At 47.3% G+C, this 18998-nt stretch overlaps 1 protein-coding gene across 1 annotated transcript in view; it reads left to right on the top strand.

The window, feature by feature from the left end:
* Nucleotides 1-18998, top strand: part of CCNF (cyclin F) — a 136668-nt gene that overhangs the window by 94268 nt on the left and 23402 nt on the right. Inside the window, exon 16 of the mRNA XM_086941284.1 lies at nucleotides 13423-13595. Within this exon, the coding sequence (XP_086797410.1) occupies nucleotides 13423-13595 (173 nt within the window). The remainder of the gene's footprint in view (nucleotides 1-13422; nucleotides 13596-18998) is intronic.

Raw genomic sequence — 18998 nt, 5'->3', positions numbered from 1 at the left:
CAAGCTCGCAGACGTTCTTTTGCTGCTCATCTTACAGAGGTGCCACCAGGGGATACTCTTCAGATACACCTTCTACCTCGTACAAAGCCCCCACACAATCCACCTATAGTAGGGGCTACCAAAGGGGTGGTTACAGAGGTAACAACAATAAAGACAAAGGTAACAAGCACTGGCGTTGCCAATAGGTCTCGCAGTAGGAAAGTTGGAGCTATTTGTTTTGTAAATGACAAAGCCCTTTATGTTTTTAAAATGAAAACAAAAATAAAAGGCATTGTTGTTTGCAATTGTAATAGCTCCAACTTTCCTACTGCGAGACCTATTGGCAACGCCAGTGCTTGTTATTTAGGGTAATGGGGTGTGTGGTTTGTGTGACAGTTTGGTAGTAGCATTTGGTCTGCTGTACTCCTTTGAGTTTGGTAGTACTTTTGTTCATGGAAGTTGTTATTATGAAGCAGTTCTGCTATTTTCTTGTGTTGGAAAAAAAGGGTACAATTTAGATATATTCCTGGGCGTGTCAATGGGCGTGTTGTACCTCTGTCTGTTACTCAATTCACATACGGAGAGGTTTCGCAATTTCATAATTTTGACGAATTTCTGTAGAAACGGTGTTAACTCAGCGAAGGATCTACTCCTTGTTGGACTAGGTGTAAAGCATTTGATTGTTTAGAAACAAATACACGTTTCTAAAGATTGTTGGTAAAACTCGAGATAAAATCTAATATTAAAAATAATTTACACTTCATCTTCTCTAAAAAGAGACTGGATACATATTAGTTTGCAAATAAGCACATTTAAATGAGGGTACAAATAGAAATAGCATTGTCAACACAACACACTGCATAGTTCTCTCATGGTTGTATTATTTTACTTTCAGTTGTTTGTGTGCGTCACAATAGCACTCAGAGGCTTTTTCTAGCTCACGCCACCAGTGCAAATAGAACCAACAAACATCACCCTGAATAGAGCTGAAACACGTCATGGAAGAGATAGCAAGGCACAGCAGACAGCAACAAGCATTGGCAAAGCAAATTCGTCCCACCTTTCAATGGCGTAACCCGACCTATTGGCTTAGCCTATGTATTTACCGAAGCTGTTCCGCCCTTTCAAAAAGACAAAACAATCTTGCTTGCTGATGTGGAACAGTATGGGCAAAAGAACGAAAGCGTAATGACAAACACAAATGCATGAGTCATCGCGTGAGCGCATAGTGACAATAAGGCGGACCACAGCAGAAAATGTTAAAAATATCACAAGTGCCCAAAAGTGCATTATTTTAAAAGTAAGGTGTAACCCAAAAGCATATCGGACCTGCTTGGCCCTCTAACAAAGAAAAAATTAAGAAAATAAAGAACTCAACGATGTGTGGGGGGACAGGGAGCAACAGGAGCAGTTGGGAGGGGAGTAGGCACAAGAGGGGAGCTGGGTAGAGAGTGGATTGTTTAAATAACTAGGAAGACAGTGGGTGAGGGGGGAGGCATGAGCGTTGCAGGGGGCGAGAGGAGGCTGCATGTGAAAGAAAAGGCATAGGGGAGTAGAAGCCGCAGAGCACACGCTGGGCGAAGCCCTTTGATGTGCTGTGAGCGGCCAGGAAACTGAAAGTACGGCCGGCCAAGGCTTTGAGGAGGATTTGTGCATCCAAGGCTGTGAGGGAACAGTATGCCCCCATGTCTCTGAGGGGACTGTGTGCAACCGCTGCTCTGAGATGACAGTGTGCACCCACTATAGTTCTGAGGAGTGAGTGTGTGCACCCTTGACGGTTCTGAGAAGCCTTTGTGCACCCATACCTCTGCAGTTTGTGCGCCCATGCCTCTGAGGAAGGAACATGCGTTCACCCATTCCTCTGAGGAGCCTGTGTGCACCCGTGGCTGTGAATATATCGTGTGCACAGAACTATAGTGGGTGCACACAGTCCCCTCAGCCATGAGTGCACACAGACAGAGCAGCCCCACGTCTGAGCGGAAATTGTATTGACCGAAACCTGGGGACACGTCGTATGCGCCCATGGCTAAGGAGAAACTTTGCAGCCGTGCTTGCAGTCTTTTAAGAAGAAGCACCCAGGCCTGAGAGAAGGCTAATCGCCGAGTGCAGATATCTTTCGCATTTCTCGCACTTTGCCTTTCCATGGCTGTAGTTAAATTAGCGCAAGAACGCAAAGGAATTGTGGTTTCACTTTCATTAAGACGCGGCTCCCGCTCCAGCATTGACCCCCTCCTGATATAGGGTTGTGTGTGTGCATTGACTCTCACGTGATGGGTTGTGTGAGGGGGCACTGTGTGCAGAATCTGTCCGGCAATCAGAGCACGCTTTTATGTCGACTGATTAAGGCCGCGAGAAAACACCACATTCACTGAGTAAAGTTGCACATTTAGCAGCCGCTATGTAGGATTCTGAGGTCACATTGTTCATGTATTGATATAGGGTCTGATAAGGGCATACTGTGCAAAGGGATTCCTGGGTTTTTATGGTAGCTTTGTTTGCATCTACTTATTGTAGAATGCAAGAACTGAGGATGACAAGAGGGTGACGCATGTATTACAATATCTATAATGTGTGGAGAAATTAAGTTAGTGGTGTGATGTGACATGGCACGGGCCGATGCACTCGGGTTGGAGGGAACGGTGCGAATAGCTTTGCAAGTGCATTTATGCCGAACCCCACTCTTCACTGGTAAGACTTGGACACTGTATTTAGCAGTCGATGCCGTGGCCAATTTCCTCTGCGCTGACTGCATTTCTGGGAAAAGTCGTCATGTAGTGCGTGAGCACGTAAAGCATGTCCCGCCTACCAGCAAAGGTCATGCCTGGGGCATGCCCAGTCTTCGTAAAGTTCGTGCACCCTACTTGTTCAATGCTGCGAAGCCGAAATCTGCTTGGGCTGCACAAGAGTATTGCCGTTCTGTTTTATAATCAATTTTCGAACCATCATTGGAGAGATGTTTAGCCTCGGAATCAACATTGGTTATTATAATTATTTGTTTTAACATCTTCTGCCTATATTGAGAATCTTCTGCCTATATTGAGAATATTTATCTCCAGTAACTGAAAAGCAACATTTAGCTGTGACCTCGCGCTGGTGGCAAGATTTAATCTCGGCATACACAACGGGGCGTTAATGTCTCGCTTGTTAACAAATGGTTAGACTTTAGCAGAATGAAGGGTAAAGCCCTTTGATGTGCTGTGAGCGGCCGGTAAACTGAAAGTAAGGCCGGCCTGCGGCCGGCCATGAATAATTAGGGGAGGAGAAGTAGGCCGTGAATGCGCTTGCTTGTTTGGTCACGTGATTCACGTGAACTCAATGAAAACCGCAGCGCAAGAAGCCCTTGGTTTCACGAGGATTTTCGAGACATGAATTCTCGCTCCGCTCAATGCGCTTGCGCGCATCGATAGGTCGCGAGACCTAAAAACGGCTCCCGCTCTGCCTCTACCCCTGCCCAATGACTCCCCTCCCCTTCCCCAGCCCCATTCCACTCCTGTCGGGGAAAGACTACAACAATACTTACCAGCCTGGTAAAACATCACATCAGACAGGTGGGTGCTTCAAATAATTCAATCCGGTTACTGTGTAGAACTAATATCCCCCGCAACATACCACACAGGCAGCGTCCAATGTCCCAGGAACATTTGTCACTGCTCAGGCAGGAAGTCATATCCCTCTTGCACAAAAATGCAATAGAAATAGTCCCAATGCATCAACAAAGCGAAGGATATACTCCCTATATTTCTTAATCCCAAAGGACGGATAAGACCTATCCTAGACCTCAGACCTCTAAACATTTACATAGTCTAATCATTTTATATGGTCACACTCCAACAAGTCCTTCGGCTCCTGTTACAAAACGACTTCCTTTTCACTCTAGATCTCAAGGTCGCCTACTTTGACCTTCCTATCCGCACAGAAAATAGATTTGTTGTGGACGGGCAGCACTACCAGTTCAAAGTGCTCCCATGTGGAGTCACAAGATCACCAAGGGGGTTTACCAAATGCCTAGCAGTGGTAGCAGCACACTTAAGACAGCATATTCACGTCTTCCCATACCTAGACGACTGGCTCATCAAAGCCAGCTCATACAGCTAGTGTGTACAACACACTCATGCTACAATTCAACTGCTCCACGACTTGGGATTCACAGTAAATCACACCAAGTCACATCTGCAACCGTCACACATACAACAATATCTCGGCGCTACAATAAACACCCAACTAACACTAGCCTAGCCCTCTCCAGCCAGGGTAACAAGTGTACAAACTCTCCTAACCAGATTCAAACTACAACACTCGCTTCCAGCTAGAGTGTTCATGCAGCTCATAGGAAGTATGGCTTCTGATGGATACATCTGCCAGTGGATTCCTCACCTTGTGAATATCCTCCTGCGTCGGCAACGTTCGGAAAATACTTTTGTAGCTCGCCGGTGTGGACGACGTCACAGGAGCACGACATCGCACGCAGCTCCGCTGACGTCACCGATTCCATAATAGGCCTACGCCTGCGTGATGACATCGGTTCCCTTTTTTCCGCCTCGTTGACACCAACGGTTTCGAGGGATCTTCTGTTGCTTTGATAGTAACTTTGTAAGGCAGGTGGACACCGCAACAAAAGTTACTCCACATCAACCACTTGGAGTTACTAGCTGTTTTCTAGCCCTAAAAGCATTTAAAAAACCAGTATCAGGCAAAGCTGTCTTAGTCCGCACAGACAATATGACAGCCATGTACTACACACACAAACAAGGGGCAACACTCTCTGCAGCTCTCTGGCTATACCACTAAAGATCTTCCTCTTAGCCCAACACGTTCCAGGAGTTCAAAACACCATGGCAGATCTGCTAAGTCGACAAACCCAGCAGATTCATGAGTGAGAACTTCATCTGCAAGTTCTTCAACCGTTCTTTCAATTGTGGGGACAACCTCTGATAGACCTCTTCGCCACCCACGAAAATGCTAAATGCCCAAACGTTGCCGTTGGATATCCACACCTGCTGTCCAAAGGCAATGCGATATGTATGAACTGGTCAGGACAATTTGCGTATGCTTTTCCTCCTCTCCCACTACTTCCATTAGTGGTACGCAAACTGCAGCAACATTCCCTAACACTCATTTTAGTTGCTCCAACTTGGGCCAGACAAACGTGGTACACCACGCTGCTGCAACTACACCAGAAACTAAGCCGATCTCCACGCCTATTAACACAGAACCATGAAGAGATCAGACACCCGGACCCAGCTCGGCTCAACCTAGCGATCTGGCTCCTGAAGACATAGTTTGGTTACCTCAACCTTCCTCCAGAATGTATGAAAGTTATCAAAGAAGCTAGACATCCCACTACTAGCGCATGTTATGCTGCTAAGTGGAAATAGTTTGTGATGTACTGTCAAAACAACCACATAAATCCTTTAGATTTGTCTATTCAACACATCATAGGACACCTACTACACCCTCAAAAGTGTAATTTAGCTGACACGTCCATCAGACTACACCTTGCTGCCATTGCAGCATACTTGCAGAATAGACAACATCTATCTCTTTTTAGAGTACCAGTTATAAAGGCTTTCATGGAAGGACTCTAAAGAATAATCCCTCCCAGAATGCCGCCTGCACCAGTGTGGAACTTAAACGTTGTTCTGTAGTAGGGGATCTCCGTGTATAGTCATAATCTAGTGAATAGTCCCGCCCATGTGCGTGGACCCCGGAGCAATCAAAAATAATCTCTCAAGTTGTCAAAACATCCAGAACTGCAAAGACACTTAAGAGAGAATTTAAAGACAGATAATGCAGCCTATATCCACAGGCTACACTGTCCAGTACTTCAACTAGAAATTCCACCAAAATAACAACACAAACAGCACAGCTTGCCCAGTTTCCTCACAGAGAAAACTTGCCTCTACCAGCAAAAGCCTCTGGAATGATAGAGAGGCAGGTATGGACAGACAAGCCCCATAGGCTGCCATTATGTGGCTCAAATAGGATACTGTGCCTTTAAGAAAACTTTCCAGAACTCTCTCAGTAGACCAGAATGCACAGCACGTCCCTTTTACTTTCAGTTCTTTTTCCCGGCTCCTGCTAGCAGGACCCTGAAGCATTGAGCTCTCCCTTTCAAGGGTTTAATTAGAGATTTTTTTCACTTTTTCTTGTGTGTAGTGCTTGTTGTTAAGTACTAAGCCCTTTTTCTTCACTATATTGTCAAAATGCCTGGCTTATTTGACAATTGCCCAGAGTGTGATAGAAAAAAGGCCAAATCCGACCCACATGGAGTGTGCATCGTCTGCCTCTCCTTCTGACCTCCCAGAGGAGTGTGAAATCTGCAAGACCCTCTCTGCCAGGACCCTGAGAGAGGATGAAGATCAGGCTCCAAGGCCTCGAGGAGAGACGTCAGAAGGCACAAGGTGGGTCAGAGCATGCTTCATCTGCCCATGCTGAGGCCTCTGGGGGGCTCCCCAGGGGCCGAAAGTCCAGCAAGCGTCTCCATTGTCCGCCAGCGTCGACTGCGGCGTCGAGGGGATGACAACGGTCTGTTCCCCATCTCTGGGGAGAAGCGGCGTCGACGTTCAGCGTTGAAGGAGCTGAAAAGACCACCGTCGACAGCATCTTCGTCGACGTCATCGTCGAGTCATCGACGTCATGGAAAGGCCCGGCATCTGCGCTCGCCGGATGCGAAGAGAAGATCGGCGTTGAGGGGATCCTATTGGTCGGCGTCGAAGACGTTCCTCGACGTCGAGAAGGCGTTCTTTGACGCCAAGGAAGCGCAGGAGGAGTCCTGGCGCTAGGAGGTCGCCGATTGGTTCGCCATCGTCGCCAAGGAAGAAGACAGTCACCGGGCACGGTGTACTCAGTGGTGTATACGCCTACTAAACTTTGGACACCTACTCCTCCTTTGCCGAAGAGTCCGCTTCCGCGGAACCCCACCCCCTCCACCACGGTCGCCTCGTGGGCTGGCTCCTCGTCAGTCACCGCAGCCTCAGAAACCACCGCCTCTTCCCTCCGTTTCTCCACCTGTGCCTCCACCCAGGACGGCCTCGTTGCTACGGTATCCAACTCCTCCTAAGGGGAAGCCTCGACTGAGGGCCCCGGCCAGGCCGACATCGCCTGCTACTGCGAAGCCTGCGGATCGGCCGAGAAGATTGCGCTCCCGCTCCAGCCGGAGAGGAAATCGCGTAGCCGTGGCCGGTCGTCATCTCGATCTAGACGCCACAGGAGGCGCAGATCCAGATCCCGCACAGGCTCTTCCACCAGGGAATATTCACTGACGCTGTCTGAGTCTCCAGGGACGAGGGTGTCGCCCGTGGATGATATTGTCTCCTTCCAGGAAGTACTGTTGAGGGGTGCGACTAAGCTAGGGATCACGGTGACGGTGCCAACACCTATGACGTCTGTGATCTTCGAGTCACTTCACAAAAAACATTTCTCGACCGCTGCTGCCGTTGGTACCCGGATTGGAGGAGCCTCCAAGGAGTTGTTCCTCACTCCGGCGGTGACGAAGGCAGCCCCCTCCAGGCTCCTCAAGAAAAACCGGGCTCCGGAATCTGACCCGGCTTTCCTTCGAATGGACCCAACACCAGACTCTGTGATTGTGACAGCAGCTAAGAAGCAGCATGCCACCACTCCTTCTTCGACAGTGCCGCATGGTGGCTGGATTCGGCGGGCAGAAAGGTCTGTGTGACGGCATCTACCACCATGAAGGCTGCAAGTGCCGGGGTTCTGCTGGGGCGATATGATCGTGCCCTGTGGGAGTCCTCCAGCAGTATGCTGAGCTCCTCCCGCGTGACAAGAAAGAAGACTTTCTGGAGATATTAAACGAGGGGTTGATGGTGTCTAACCAGATCATCAGCGCGGCTGCTGATGTATATCTTCTGGCAGCGCACGGATACTGCCATGGCATCGATCAACGGCGCCACGCTTGGCTTCGCCTCACCTCACTCAAACCGGAGGCGCAACAGCAGTTGGTCAACCTGCCTTTCTCGGGGGAATCCCTATTCGGCAAACATGCGGATGATGAGATGGCCCGTATGAAGGCGGAAGCCGAAACCCTGACGGCGGTCGGGTTAGAGAAGCCTGAGGAAAAAATCACCGCCCGTTCCAGAGACGGTTTGGAAATTCAGGCAGAGGGCGGGGGCAGACTTCCGGACAGCAGCAACAACAGCAGCAATTCCGGAAGCCCTTCCAGAAGCGCCAGAGGGGCAGAGGAAACAAACCGTCCGCAGCAGCGACCAAAGACCCGGCCGGGTCTAAGCCCTGAGCGTCTACTTCCCCCACATCCGTTACCCACTCCGGTGGGGGGGGGGGGGGGGGGGTTCAATTTTTTCTGGCAGAGTGGAGAAAAATTACTCGGGACAAGTGGTTGCTGAATATTGTTTGCAAGGATACAGTCTTCGATTCACCAGCCCGCCTCAAGCAATTCCGCCGGTGAGCTCGCAGTTTCAGCTGCGAGAGCTCCAGGCAGAGGCCGACATCCTATTAAGGAAAAGGGCGATAGAAGACGTACCTCGGCCTCAAAGGGGAAGAGGTCTGTACTCAAGGTTCTTACTTGTCCGCAAGAAGGACAAGAACGAGTTCAGGCCCATTCTGGACTTGCGGCAAGCAAACAAGTGGATTCGCAGAGAGATTTCGCATGCTGTAGTTGCAGCAGATTTACCCTCCGCTGCAGCAGGGAGACTGGCTTTGTGCTATAGACCTACAGGATTCGTACTTCCATGTGCCCATTGCACAGAAACACAGGAAGTTCCTGCGATTTCAAGTCGGCACGAATCATTATCAATACACAGTACTGCCATTCGGGCTGAAGTCTGCGCCCAGGACGTTCTCGAAGTGCATGGCAGTGGTAGCGGCACACCTCCGGAAGAACAAGGTGTTTGTCTACATGTACCTGGACGACTGGTTGATCAAGGCCTCCTCCTTCTCGGAAGCCCAAGCACACTTCCAGAAGACGTGCCTTCTATTGAACAAGCTAGGGTTGCACATCAACATGTCCAAGTCTGTCCCGACTCCGGTCCAATGCATACAGTACTTGGGAGCCTCCGTCAATATGCTGTCAGCAAGCGTGTCTCCTTCGGAGGAGCGACGGTATTCACTCCTTCGGAAGGCGAAGGCTCTTATGACCGCTCCATCTACAACAGTGAGGACGGTGTCTTCTCTACTGGGGTCGATGGCCTCTTGTATCTTCCTCACGCCCGGCTGCACATGAGACCTCTGCAGGAGTGCTTGGAGATCAGTGGGATCAGAGGACTGGTACTTGGGATGACACGATACAACTGTCTCTGCATGCTCTTCAGTGTCTGAAGTGGTGGTGTTCAGCGGAGAATCTCCTCAGAGGGGTTCCCTTCCACAAGGACATTCCCGCACAGACGATCGTGACCGACGCGTCTCTCCATGACTGGGGAGCACACTCCGGAGACTTACAGATTCAAGGGACGTGGTCTCCGTCGGTGTCCACATACCACATCATTTTCCTGGAACTCAGAGCTTTTCACTTGGCACTGAAGGCCTTTCATCCTTCCTTTCAGACCAACTCTCTGCTTGTACAGACACACAATACTACCACGATGTATTGCCTCAATAAGCAGGGAGGCTCGAGATCACGCACTCTTGTCGCAGGAGGCGCAGGCGATCTGGCTTCTGGCCAGAGGACTGACGATAACGGCTACCCATCTGCCAGGTGTGCAGGATGTTCAGGCGGACGCACTGAGCAGACTGATTCAGGAAAACCACGAATGGGTCATAAACGACGAAGTGCTAGGAGAAGTCTTCGCAAGGTGGGGGACTCCAGACGTAGATCTGTTCGCCACCACCGAAAACAGCAAATGCCGAGACTTCGCCTCCAGGTACTACCAACAGGGGACGTTGGGGGATGCCCTATGGATCGACTGGTCGAACAGCTTTCTGTACGCTTTTCCACCCATACCCCTGATTCCGGCTGTGCTCATCAAGCTGTCCCGGTCCAGGGTGCGGATGATATTGATCGCCCCGGATTGGCCCAGACAGTGGTGGTTCACGGACCTACTTCACCGGTCTCTCGTTCCTCACATACGGTTGCCGTGCAGGCCGGACCTTCTCACGAAGTTCGGGGGCAGATGGTGCACCCGAACCTCTCGTCTTGAGTTTGGCGGCATGGCTCCTGAGATGGTGCAATATGGCCATTTGAATCTACCCGAAGATTGTATGGACATACTGAAGGAGTCTAAGCGACCTTCCACTAGGACTTCTTATGCTTACAAGTGAAAGAGATTCTGCATCTGGTGCAAGTCCAAGAACTATGACCCTACAACGTGTAAGGAGGATTTCATCCTTACTTATCTTATACATTTGGCGCAGTCTGGCCTTAATTTTCATTCCATTAGGGTTCATCTCGCTGCATTGACTGCCTACAGGAAATGCCCTTCACAGGCTTCCTTCTTCCAGATCCCTGTGATCAAATATTTTTTGGAAGACTTGAGCCTTTTGAACCTATTCATAAGGCTTCGTTGCAGCACCTGTCCTGAAAGGCGGCGTTCCTCGTGGCCATTACATCCGCCCGCAGGGTGAGTGAAATTCAGGCATTGTGTTGCCAAGAACCTTATACTGTATTTCATGCTGCTAAGGTTGTTATGCATAGTCACCCTAAATTTCTTCCCAAGGTTATTTCTGATTTTCATGTCAACCAGACTAGAACTTTGCCTACGTTTTTTCAGAATCCTTCATCTCCAGCAGAAAGGTCTTTACATTCCCTGAATGTTAGGAGGGTGTTAATTTTATCTGGATAAAACCAAAGCTATTCGTAGGTCAGACCAATTGTTGATCAATTATGGATCAGTCAGGACCGGTCTTGCTAACTTCAAGCAGTCCATCTCTAGGTGGATTGTGTCCTGTATACAATTGTGTTATCAAAAGGCTAATAAGACCTTAGGGCGTAAACCTAAGGCTCATTCCACCAGGGGCAAAGCTGCCACGACTGCTTTGCTACGTAATGTTCCAATTGCAGAAATCTGCAAGGCGGCCACTTGGAAGTCGGTCCATACCTTTGCTAAGCATTACTGTCTGGACACTGATGCCAGCACAGACACTCAGGTTGGGCAGGCTTCGCTGCGAAATCTGTTTGCACAGTAGTGGTGTTGTCTTTTTCTCCACCGCCGCTTTGGTGTGGGGATGGGCTTGCCATTCTATTCACTAGATTAGGACTATACACAGAGATCCCCTACTACAGAAGAAGTAGTTTCTGTCCTGTAACTCCAGTTCTGTAGTAGGGGTATCTCTGTTTTAGTCATAAGCGCCCGCCCTCCTCCCCGGTGGAGTAAGATATTTATGTAAGGAATGCTACAGGTCTGGCGTGTTACGCCTTCAAAAAGAACTGCAAGTAAAAGGGACCTGCTGTGCATTCTGGGATACTGAGAGAGTTCTGGAAAGTTTTCTTAAAAGCACAGTGTCCTATTTGAGCCACATAATGGCAGCCTATGGGGCTTGTTTGTCCATACCTTCCTCTCTATCATTCCAGAGGCTTTTGCTGGTAGAGGCAAGTTTTCTCTGTGAGGAAACTGGGCAAGCTGTGCTGTTTGTGTGGTTATTTTGGTGGAATTTCTAGTTGGAGTACTGGACAGTATAGTATGTGGATATAGGCTGCATTATCTGTCTTTAAATTCTCTCTTAAGTGTCTTTGCAGTTCTGCATGTTTTGACAACTTGAGAGATTATTTTTGATTGCTCCGGGGTCCACGCACATGGGCGGGACTTTTCACTAGATTATGACTAATCGAGATACCCCTACTACAGAACTGGAGTTACAGGACAAACTACTCCTTCTCACACGGTTAATGGGACCTCCCTTTGAACCATTACATAAATGTGAATTGCAATTCCTAACTTGGAAAGTAGCTTTCCTAGTGGCTATTACTTCTCTCAGAAGAGTTAGTGAACTACAAGCATTTACCATTCAAGAACCCTTTCTGCAAATGCATCATAACAAAGTGGTTCTATGTACTAATCCTAAATTCCTTCCAAAAGTAATTTCACCATTCCATCTAAATCAATCTGTTTTTGAGCTGCCCGTATTTTTTTCGCAGTCGCAGAAAGAGCTCTACACACCTTAGATGTCAAAAGAGCATTACTGTACTACATCGAAAGAACACAAACTTTTCGTAAAACTAAACATCCTTTTGTGTCTTTTTCGCCACCACATAAAGGCAATCCCATATCAAAATCTGGGATAGCTAGGTGGATTGTCAAATGCATACAAATATGTTACCAGAAAGCCAAACGTACGTTAACAATTCCTCCAAAAGCCCATTCTACAAGGAAAATAGGGGCTTCAATGGTATTTTTAGGGAACATTCCCCTAGATGATATATGCAAAGCAGCTACATGGTTTACACCGCACACATTCACAAAACACTATTGTGTAGATGTACAAACTAAACAAGCCACCGTGGGCCAGGCTGTACTAAAAACCCTGTTTCAAACAACTGCAACAGATTCAGGTAGTCTCCGCTAAAGGTGGGTACTGCTATACAATCTATGCACAGTGTGTAATCTGCAGCTCATATGCCTCGAACGGAAAATGCTACTTACCAGTATGCATCTGTTCTTGGCATGTAGAGCTGCAGAGTTACACACGCCCACCCGCCTCCCCGGCTGCCTTTATCTGTTCCAGTATTATCTTAATCAGATACAAATCACATGGACATCAACAATCTGGGGATGGAGCCGATGCGCAGTATGATCCAAAGGAGGAGTCACGTGTCCCTTGACTTCCAAAGACTTTTCTACAACAAAAACAAACTGCAAACATCCGGTCCCAGCACTAGGTGGCCATCTATGCACAGTGTGTAACTCAGCAGCTCTACATGCCAAGAACAAATGCATACTGGTAAGTAGCATTTTCCTTCCCTCTTCTATCCCTCCGCTAGCCTTCTCAATCCAAATGACAGACTAACATTTCCACCACTCAAATTACTTTCATATTTCATTATACTAATTCATCACTAATCATTTGTGTTCCAGAGCAGCGTGCGACTCCGAAAAATCGCTTCAGCGCCTCGTATGGGGTAGTAAGCGCTAAATAAATGGAATCACAATACAATATTTCTGAAATAATTGGTTTGTTACACAGCTGTAATTCAATCAAATTGGTTTTCCTAACTTGTCAAGACAAATATTACCAGATTCTATGTGTAGTAAGGTAAAAAAAAAAAAGTAATAAGGTAGTGGAAGGAATAATTAAGTTGATAATGGATGTGTGGTGTAAAATCAGAGTACTGAATAGGAGAACACAAAAAACAATTCCCTTGAATAAACACCAGAAGCTATACCCTCCTAATTTTTAAGGCAGTTGAAGGCGATTTCGGTGGATCGATTGTAATGAGATGTGCTGAATGAGTATTCCTGCAATTGGTATTTGCTGTAGTCCTCTTTTAGATCAGTGTTTTCAGGTTTATCATTCTGACCACTGAACCTTATCTCTTAGGAGGAGGGAGGACAGTATCCAGGAAGATCGAGGCAGCTTTGTAACCACACCAACAGCCGAGCTATCCAATCAGGAAGAAACTCTGCTTGGAGACTTTCTTGACTGGAGCCTGGATTCCTCTTGCACAGGATATGAAGGTGACCGAGAAAGCGAGGGCGAAAAGGAAGGAGATGGTAAGTCTGATCCACTCCAAAATGGAATTCTTATTCCACTGCAAGAAAGAGTATGCTTGGTCGTGCAAAGAAAATTATGAAGTTCTTACATACTTACACTCCAGCTCTGAAGCTGTTATGCAACCTACGGACATGGTGATGGCAATTGATATAGAAGAGACTTAGCTGTCCTTTCTAATTTCTCCAAGGGTTTCTGCACAGTTTCATAAATTCAGACAATTGCTAGTCCTTATGGCACAAGCTATAAATACAGGAAGTGTTTGTATTTGGTCTGCTGGGTTTTGTGCCCAAAAAATTGTCTTTGGGAATATTATTAGTAGGTTTTACCTTGCATACTTAAAACCGAAAAGGATCAAGTCTCTTCCACCCTTGGTCTCTAACCGAACGCCTCTAAACTCACTGGCGGTGAAAAATGAATATAAAATTAAAGTAATTTATTGGGGCACTGTGGGCTTACAGTCCACCAGACTTTGCCATGGTCAACACCCAGGAGGGTTGGGGTCTATTTAAATGAACTTCCAGGCTTAATATTTCAACTGCAAAACCATTGTTTTATGTAAGTAACTGGTTTCCCTTATCAACGATGATTGCCTTGTTTAAAAAAACTGACTGCTGATCAAAGATAGTGGAGCCCCCAATATATTTAGTTATCTCAGCCAAGCTCCTGGAGAATGATGTGAAGCCTCTGCTTTCTACTCCTCTTTATATTATGTCTGCATTTGTTCCTGCTCAGTCTGATTTTAATCTGGCTGGTGGTAATATCTTTATTTCTGTTGTAGCACTAATTCCTTTTATGAGCCTTCGATCATCTTGTGCCTCACTAGGCTCCAGGGGATAAGTCCGGTCTTATCGTAACTCAGGCTATCGTCCTTTTTCCCTATTTCTCCTCGTACTGCAACCTTGGTTTCTCATGGGTATATTTTATGCCTGCTCTTTTTAAGGCTTGTTTTGAGGCTTCTGATAACTTATCTGTTTCTGTGGATTCGCCTATTCCATTCAGTGATTTGGAAATAACACAGGGGGAGAATCATTTTCAAGACTGAATAATTGTAGTAGCCTACTGCATGCCCTTCATACTATTAAAGTACCGAAAGATTTTAGTTCTAGGAGGTTGCCCCAATGCATTATGTGACGTATGGTTCCCTTCCAACCTAGCGCTTGCCAACTCTCCCATTCTAACAGTTCATATTATAAATTTGATATCCTTTTTGATGATTCCTTATATTGAACTCCCTATTCCACCAAGTAAATAAGACTGCACTACTTTCTTCTCAAAATGTTGAACAAGATTCTCCCCTATACGCGCTTTGAAGTCAAACTGGTGATGCACGGGTTCGTTGTCCCCAGAGTTGACAGTGGTAATGCCCTCACCACCTCCAAAGCATTTAGAATAGCATAGTTTTTAGGGCTCGGCCTACGTCCCACGAAGTGGGCGAGGCTTAAGAGTCCTTTTATGAGGGCTTCGAAAATTGTACCTACCGAATTCCTGAAAGCTCGTGATTTTTGCTGTTTTTTGTTGCGAGCTGCATGGCAATTGGCCCTCGCATGCGTGTGTTTCTACAAGAGAGCACACAATAGGCGTTAGTTGCTCCGCCTAGTGCACATTCCGCGCGGACACGCGCAGCAGAAGGGCATATTTCTTCAATTACCAGCTGTCAGGGGCCGCGGTAATTGAAGACCGATGCAGGGCGCACGTGCACCACTCTCCAGTTTATTTTTCAGCTGTGTGTGCGTGCATGCTGGTTTGTGTAGTGGAAAGCTGAGCACGATGACTGCGTGGCCACCCCTGTTGCACTCGCCCCAGGCCCCTCTTGGGCGCGCGTGCACCACTCTCCAGTTTGATGCTGGGCGCAAGTTTGAAGCTGCACTTTCTGCCTGTGGAAGCGGCGGAAAGTGAAAGTTCGTAGCTTCCTACAAAATAGTTAAAGGGACTCAGACGCTGGAAACCACAATGTTTTTTTGTTGTTGTTTTTTTTCCACCCATTTTGGAACTGACAGTTTATTTTGCATGATGACAAATCCAGTTTTCTGCAAGATGAAACTTCCCCCAACTGTTGAATGCTTGATGCTAAGAATTCTTAGGGTCATTCTCACAGTCTTTCACAATATGTCCAAATTTGAGATAATAAATATAAAACATTTGCACGTCTTATTTCCTTTTCCTCATTTGACAAAGGGCCCTTCAGCATACCCAGGTGCATAGGTTAAGAACCATCGAAGCGTTTGTTCTTCTATGGTCAGTCTATCTATGGCAACCTTAGTCATGATCATATTGTTTTCTGAGCATCCGTCAGCTAAAGGATGACCTAAATGTACCACTGAAACTAAAATCTTGGCCCATTTTGAATGGGGATTCAAGTTTGTGCTAATACATATTTTATATTATGTTATGCAGCAGTGGTTCATTGAGCTCAACTAATGAAATACTACAGTTGTAAGCATTCCCACTGAAAGGCTACTTAAATTTGATAGTCAAGAAATGTCATGGATTTACATAGGATATGCAAGCGACACTGAAATAACAAATAATGCAAACTTTTTGGATCAGCAGAAACCCTCTAAGAGAGTGCTAGCGGTATTTTAGTTTTGTTAGGCATGAATGTGTATAAGACTTCCTGTAGTAATATCCAAGAAGTAGAGACTTTAATTTCTCCAGTATTAGGGGTGTCTTTCATAGATTCACATGCCTGAATCATTCCCAGTCGTCGGAGTGGGAGCCCACGGTACATAAAAAAAGTAGTAAAATATACCCTTAGTACATAAGAAATAACAATATACCCAACCAGGAAGTAAAGTAGCCCCAGCTACAGTAAATAAAACTTCCACATTAGAACCTGTCCAGGTCATTATGTATGGACCAAACTGCAGCCAATCAGGCCACAGCTCCCACCAGAATGCTCTCCCCAGAGACCCAGGCTCTCAGATTTTTTACCGCACGTCGTGTGATAGGGAGTCCTTCTGAGCTCTGCTCAATTCTTCTCTTGGATCGAGTTTATTTCTCCTAAAATGTCTACTTCTAAGTCCCTTTTCAGGGCCTGTGACTCGTGTGGAAAGGCGAGACTGTTTAAGGAAGATCCACACACTCGCTGCATCTACTGTTTGTACCCTGACCATCAGGTTAAGGAGTGTAGCATCTGTCAAATTCTCTCCTAAAACACTCAGGGACAGAGAGGGTCGCCTGCTGCTGTGGCTGCAGAGAATGAAGAACAAGGATGAGCCACTTTCTGAGGTAGGAAGTTTTGCCTCAGAGTCTACTAAGGGGTCTAAGAAAAGGAGAGCTGAGAGTGCTGTGCCTACTCCGAAAGCTAAGGTGGCTAAACACCAGATCGCCTCACAGACTGGGGAGCCTTCTACTTCAAAAGCTCAGAAATCCTCTGAGAAGTCTGTTAAGCTTCCAAGCTCAAAAAGAACGGAGTCTTTGGTGTCTCCTGTGAGACCTGTGACTAAGGCACCAACAACGTTGCCGATTTCCAGTCAGGCTGCCTCTGCCATGACTTCTACATTGACTTTCTCCTCACCAAAATCGACCATGGTGATGTCCTCAGCCTCCTCTCCAACTTTTGTTCATGTTCAGATTCGTCCCATCTCGTCGACGAAGGTTATCACACCTCTCGTCGACGATCAGACATCGACGACACTGAAACAGTCGACGAAGAAATCTTCGTCGTCGTCGACGGCTGCTCCGTCGACTAAGAAGACCTTGCTGTCGTCGACACCATCGTCGACGAAGATATCGTCGACGGACCCATCGGCGACGAAAAAGACCCCGTCGACGGACGCGTCGACGAGAGCGTCGTCGACGAAGGTGAAGATTGTCTCGTCGACGGCCCCGTCGACGATGAAAACTGCTCCGTCGACGGTTCCCTCGTCGGCGGCGAGATCCAACACGTCGACGAAGGTAACACCACCTCTGAAATCGAGAGAACCATCGTCTTCAACATCCAAGGCGACGACACAGAGCTCGGATTTGCCAGACAATCCACCTACACCAAAATTGTCGTCTTGTACAGACCTGCAAGTATGGTCAGCAAAGACCACTACCATACCTCTTCCATCTCCAGCCACAACTGCGGCTTTATTGCAAAAGAGGTCTTCTCAAACCACGCCATTGTCGCCACTCCAAATGCCAGACAGGCTATTGGATTCTGAAGCAGAATCTGGGGATGACATGTTTCAAGCGGCTGAAAGTCCTTCTGACTTATTGATACAGGTTAAGGATCAAGAGGAAGAGGAACAGCAAATTCAGGCACCTACATCGGTGAACACTTCTACGCCAGGAATGCAGATGCCAATGGAACTTTACGAGAATCTGCAATATATGCTGAGCGATTATTATCGCCGATTCCCGCCTTCGGAGTCGGGCGATTCACATATTACCTCCCCACAACCTCAAGTGAGTAGAGGTCCAAGATCTAGTAGGTCGGAAGAGGCACAGACTACCCGACCTGCCACGCCATTATCTCCCCACCAACAGGATGTTGACGATTCTGATGAGGACACCCATGAAGAAGGGGAATTGATTAGGTCGGACTCGTCGGAGTATGAAGACTACCAGGCTGAGACGCCATCCCCAGAGGAACAACCAAAGGCTGAGTCACCGCCGGTGGATATAGCGAACTTCCATAGAATTATGGACAAAGCCACTAAGAGATTTCTAGTTTCAATGGAAGCAAAGCAAGATGAGTGCTTTCTTTATGATTTTAAGACTTTATCTCAAAAGCAAAGTTGGTCTATTCCCATTATAGACTTTATCTGGAAGGAGGGGCTTAAGATAATGGCCACGCCAAATTCTTCTCCCGCGGTATTGCCGAGAGTCAACAAGAAATATAGGGCGCCAGCCTCTTCACCTGCTTGTCTCATCGGCCAAGCAAAGACGGACTCAGTCATTGCGCAAGCAGCACAAAAGAGGGCTAGGAACCCCTCAACTCAGATCTCCATTCCAACGGACAGAGACGGCAGACGCCTCGATACCATTGGTAAAAAGGTATCTACTATCGCGGCCACCACTGTAAGAGCTGCTAATTCGTTAGCAATTCTCGGTAGATATGACAGACAAATGTGGTCTGACATATCCCCATACATCCAGAAATTGCCTGAGCCAGACCGCTCTGAGGCCACCAAGATCCTACAAGAAGGCGAATGTGCGTCGTCTGAAATTATCGACGCAGCAGTGGACGTAGCGGCCACAGGTTTTAGACAATTGGCAGGAGCTGCAGTGCTCAGAAGAGAGGGATGGTTAAAATCTACGTCCTTTCGACAAGTACAGGCCAAAGTTTTAAATATGGCTTATGACGGCGAATTCCTTTTTGGCTCACATGTGGACGAAGCCTTACAGTCCATTAAGAAGGATACAGAAACGGCACGTTCATTAGGTACTCTGCAGTACCGTAAATCTTCCTTTCG

This window comes from Lissotriton vulgaris, chromosome 10 (genome assembly GCF_964263255.1).
Source record: "Lissotriton vulgaris chromosome 10, aLisVul1.2, whole genome shotgun sequence".
In the NCBI taxonomy this organism is placed as follows: Eukaryota; Metazoa; Chordata; class Amphibia; order Caudata; family Salamandridae; genus Lissotriton; species Lissotriton vulgaris.
This window is presented reverse-complemented; position numbering and strand designations above follow the sequence as displayed.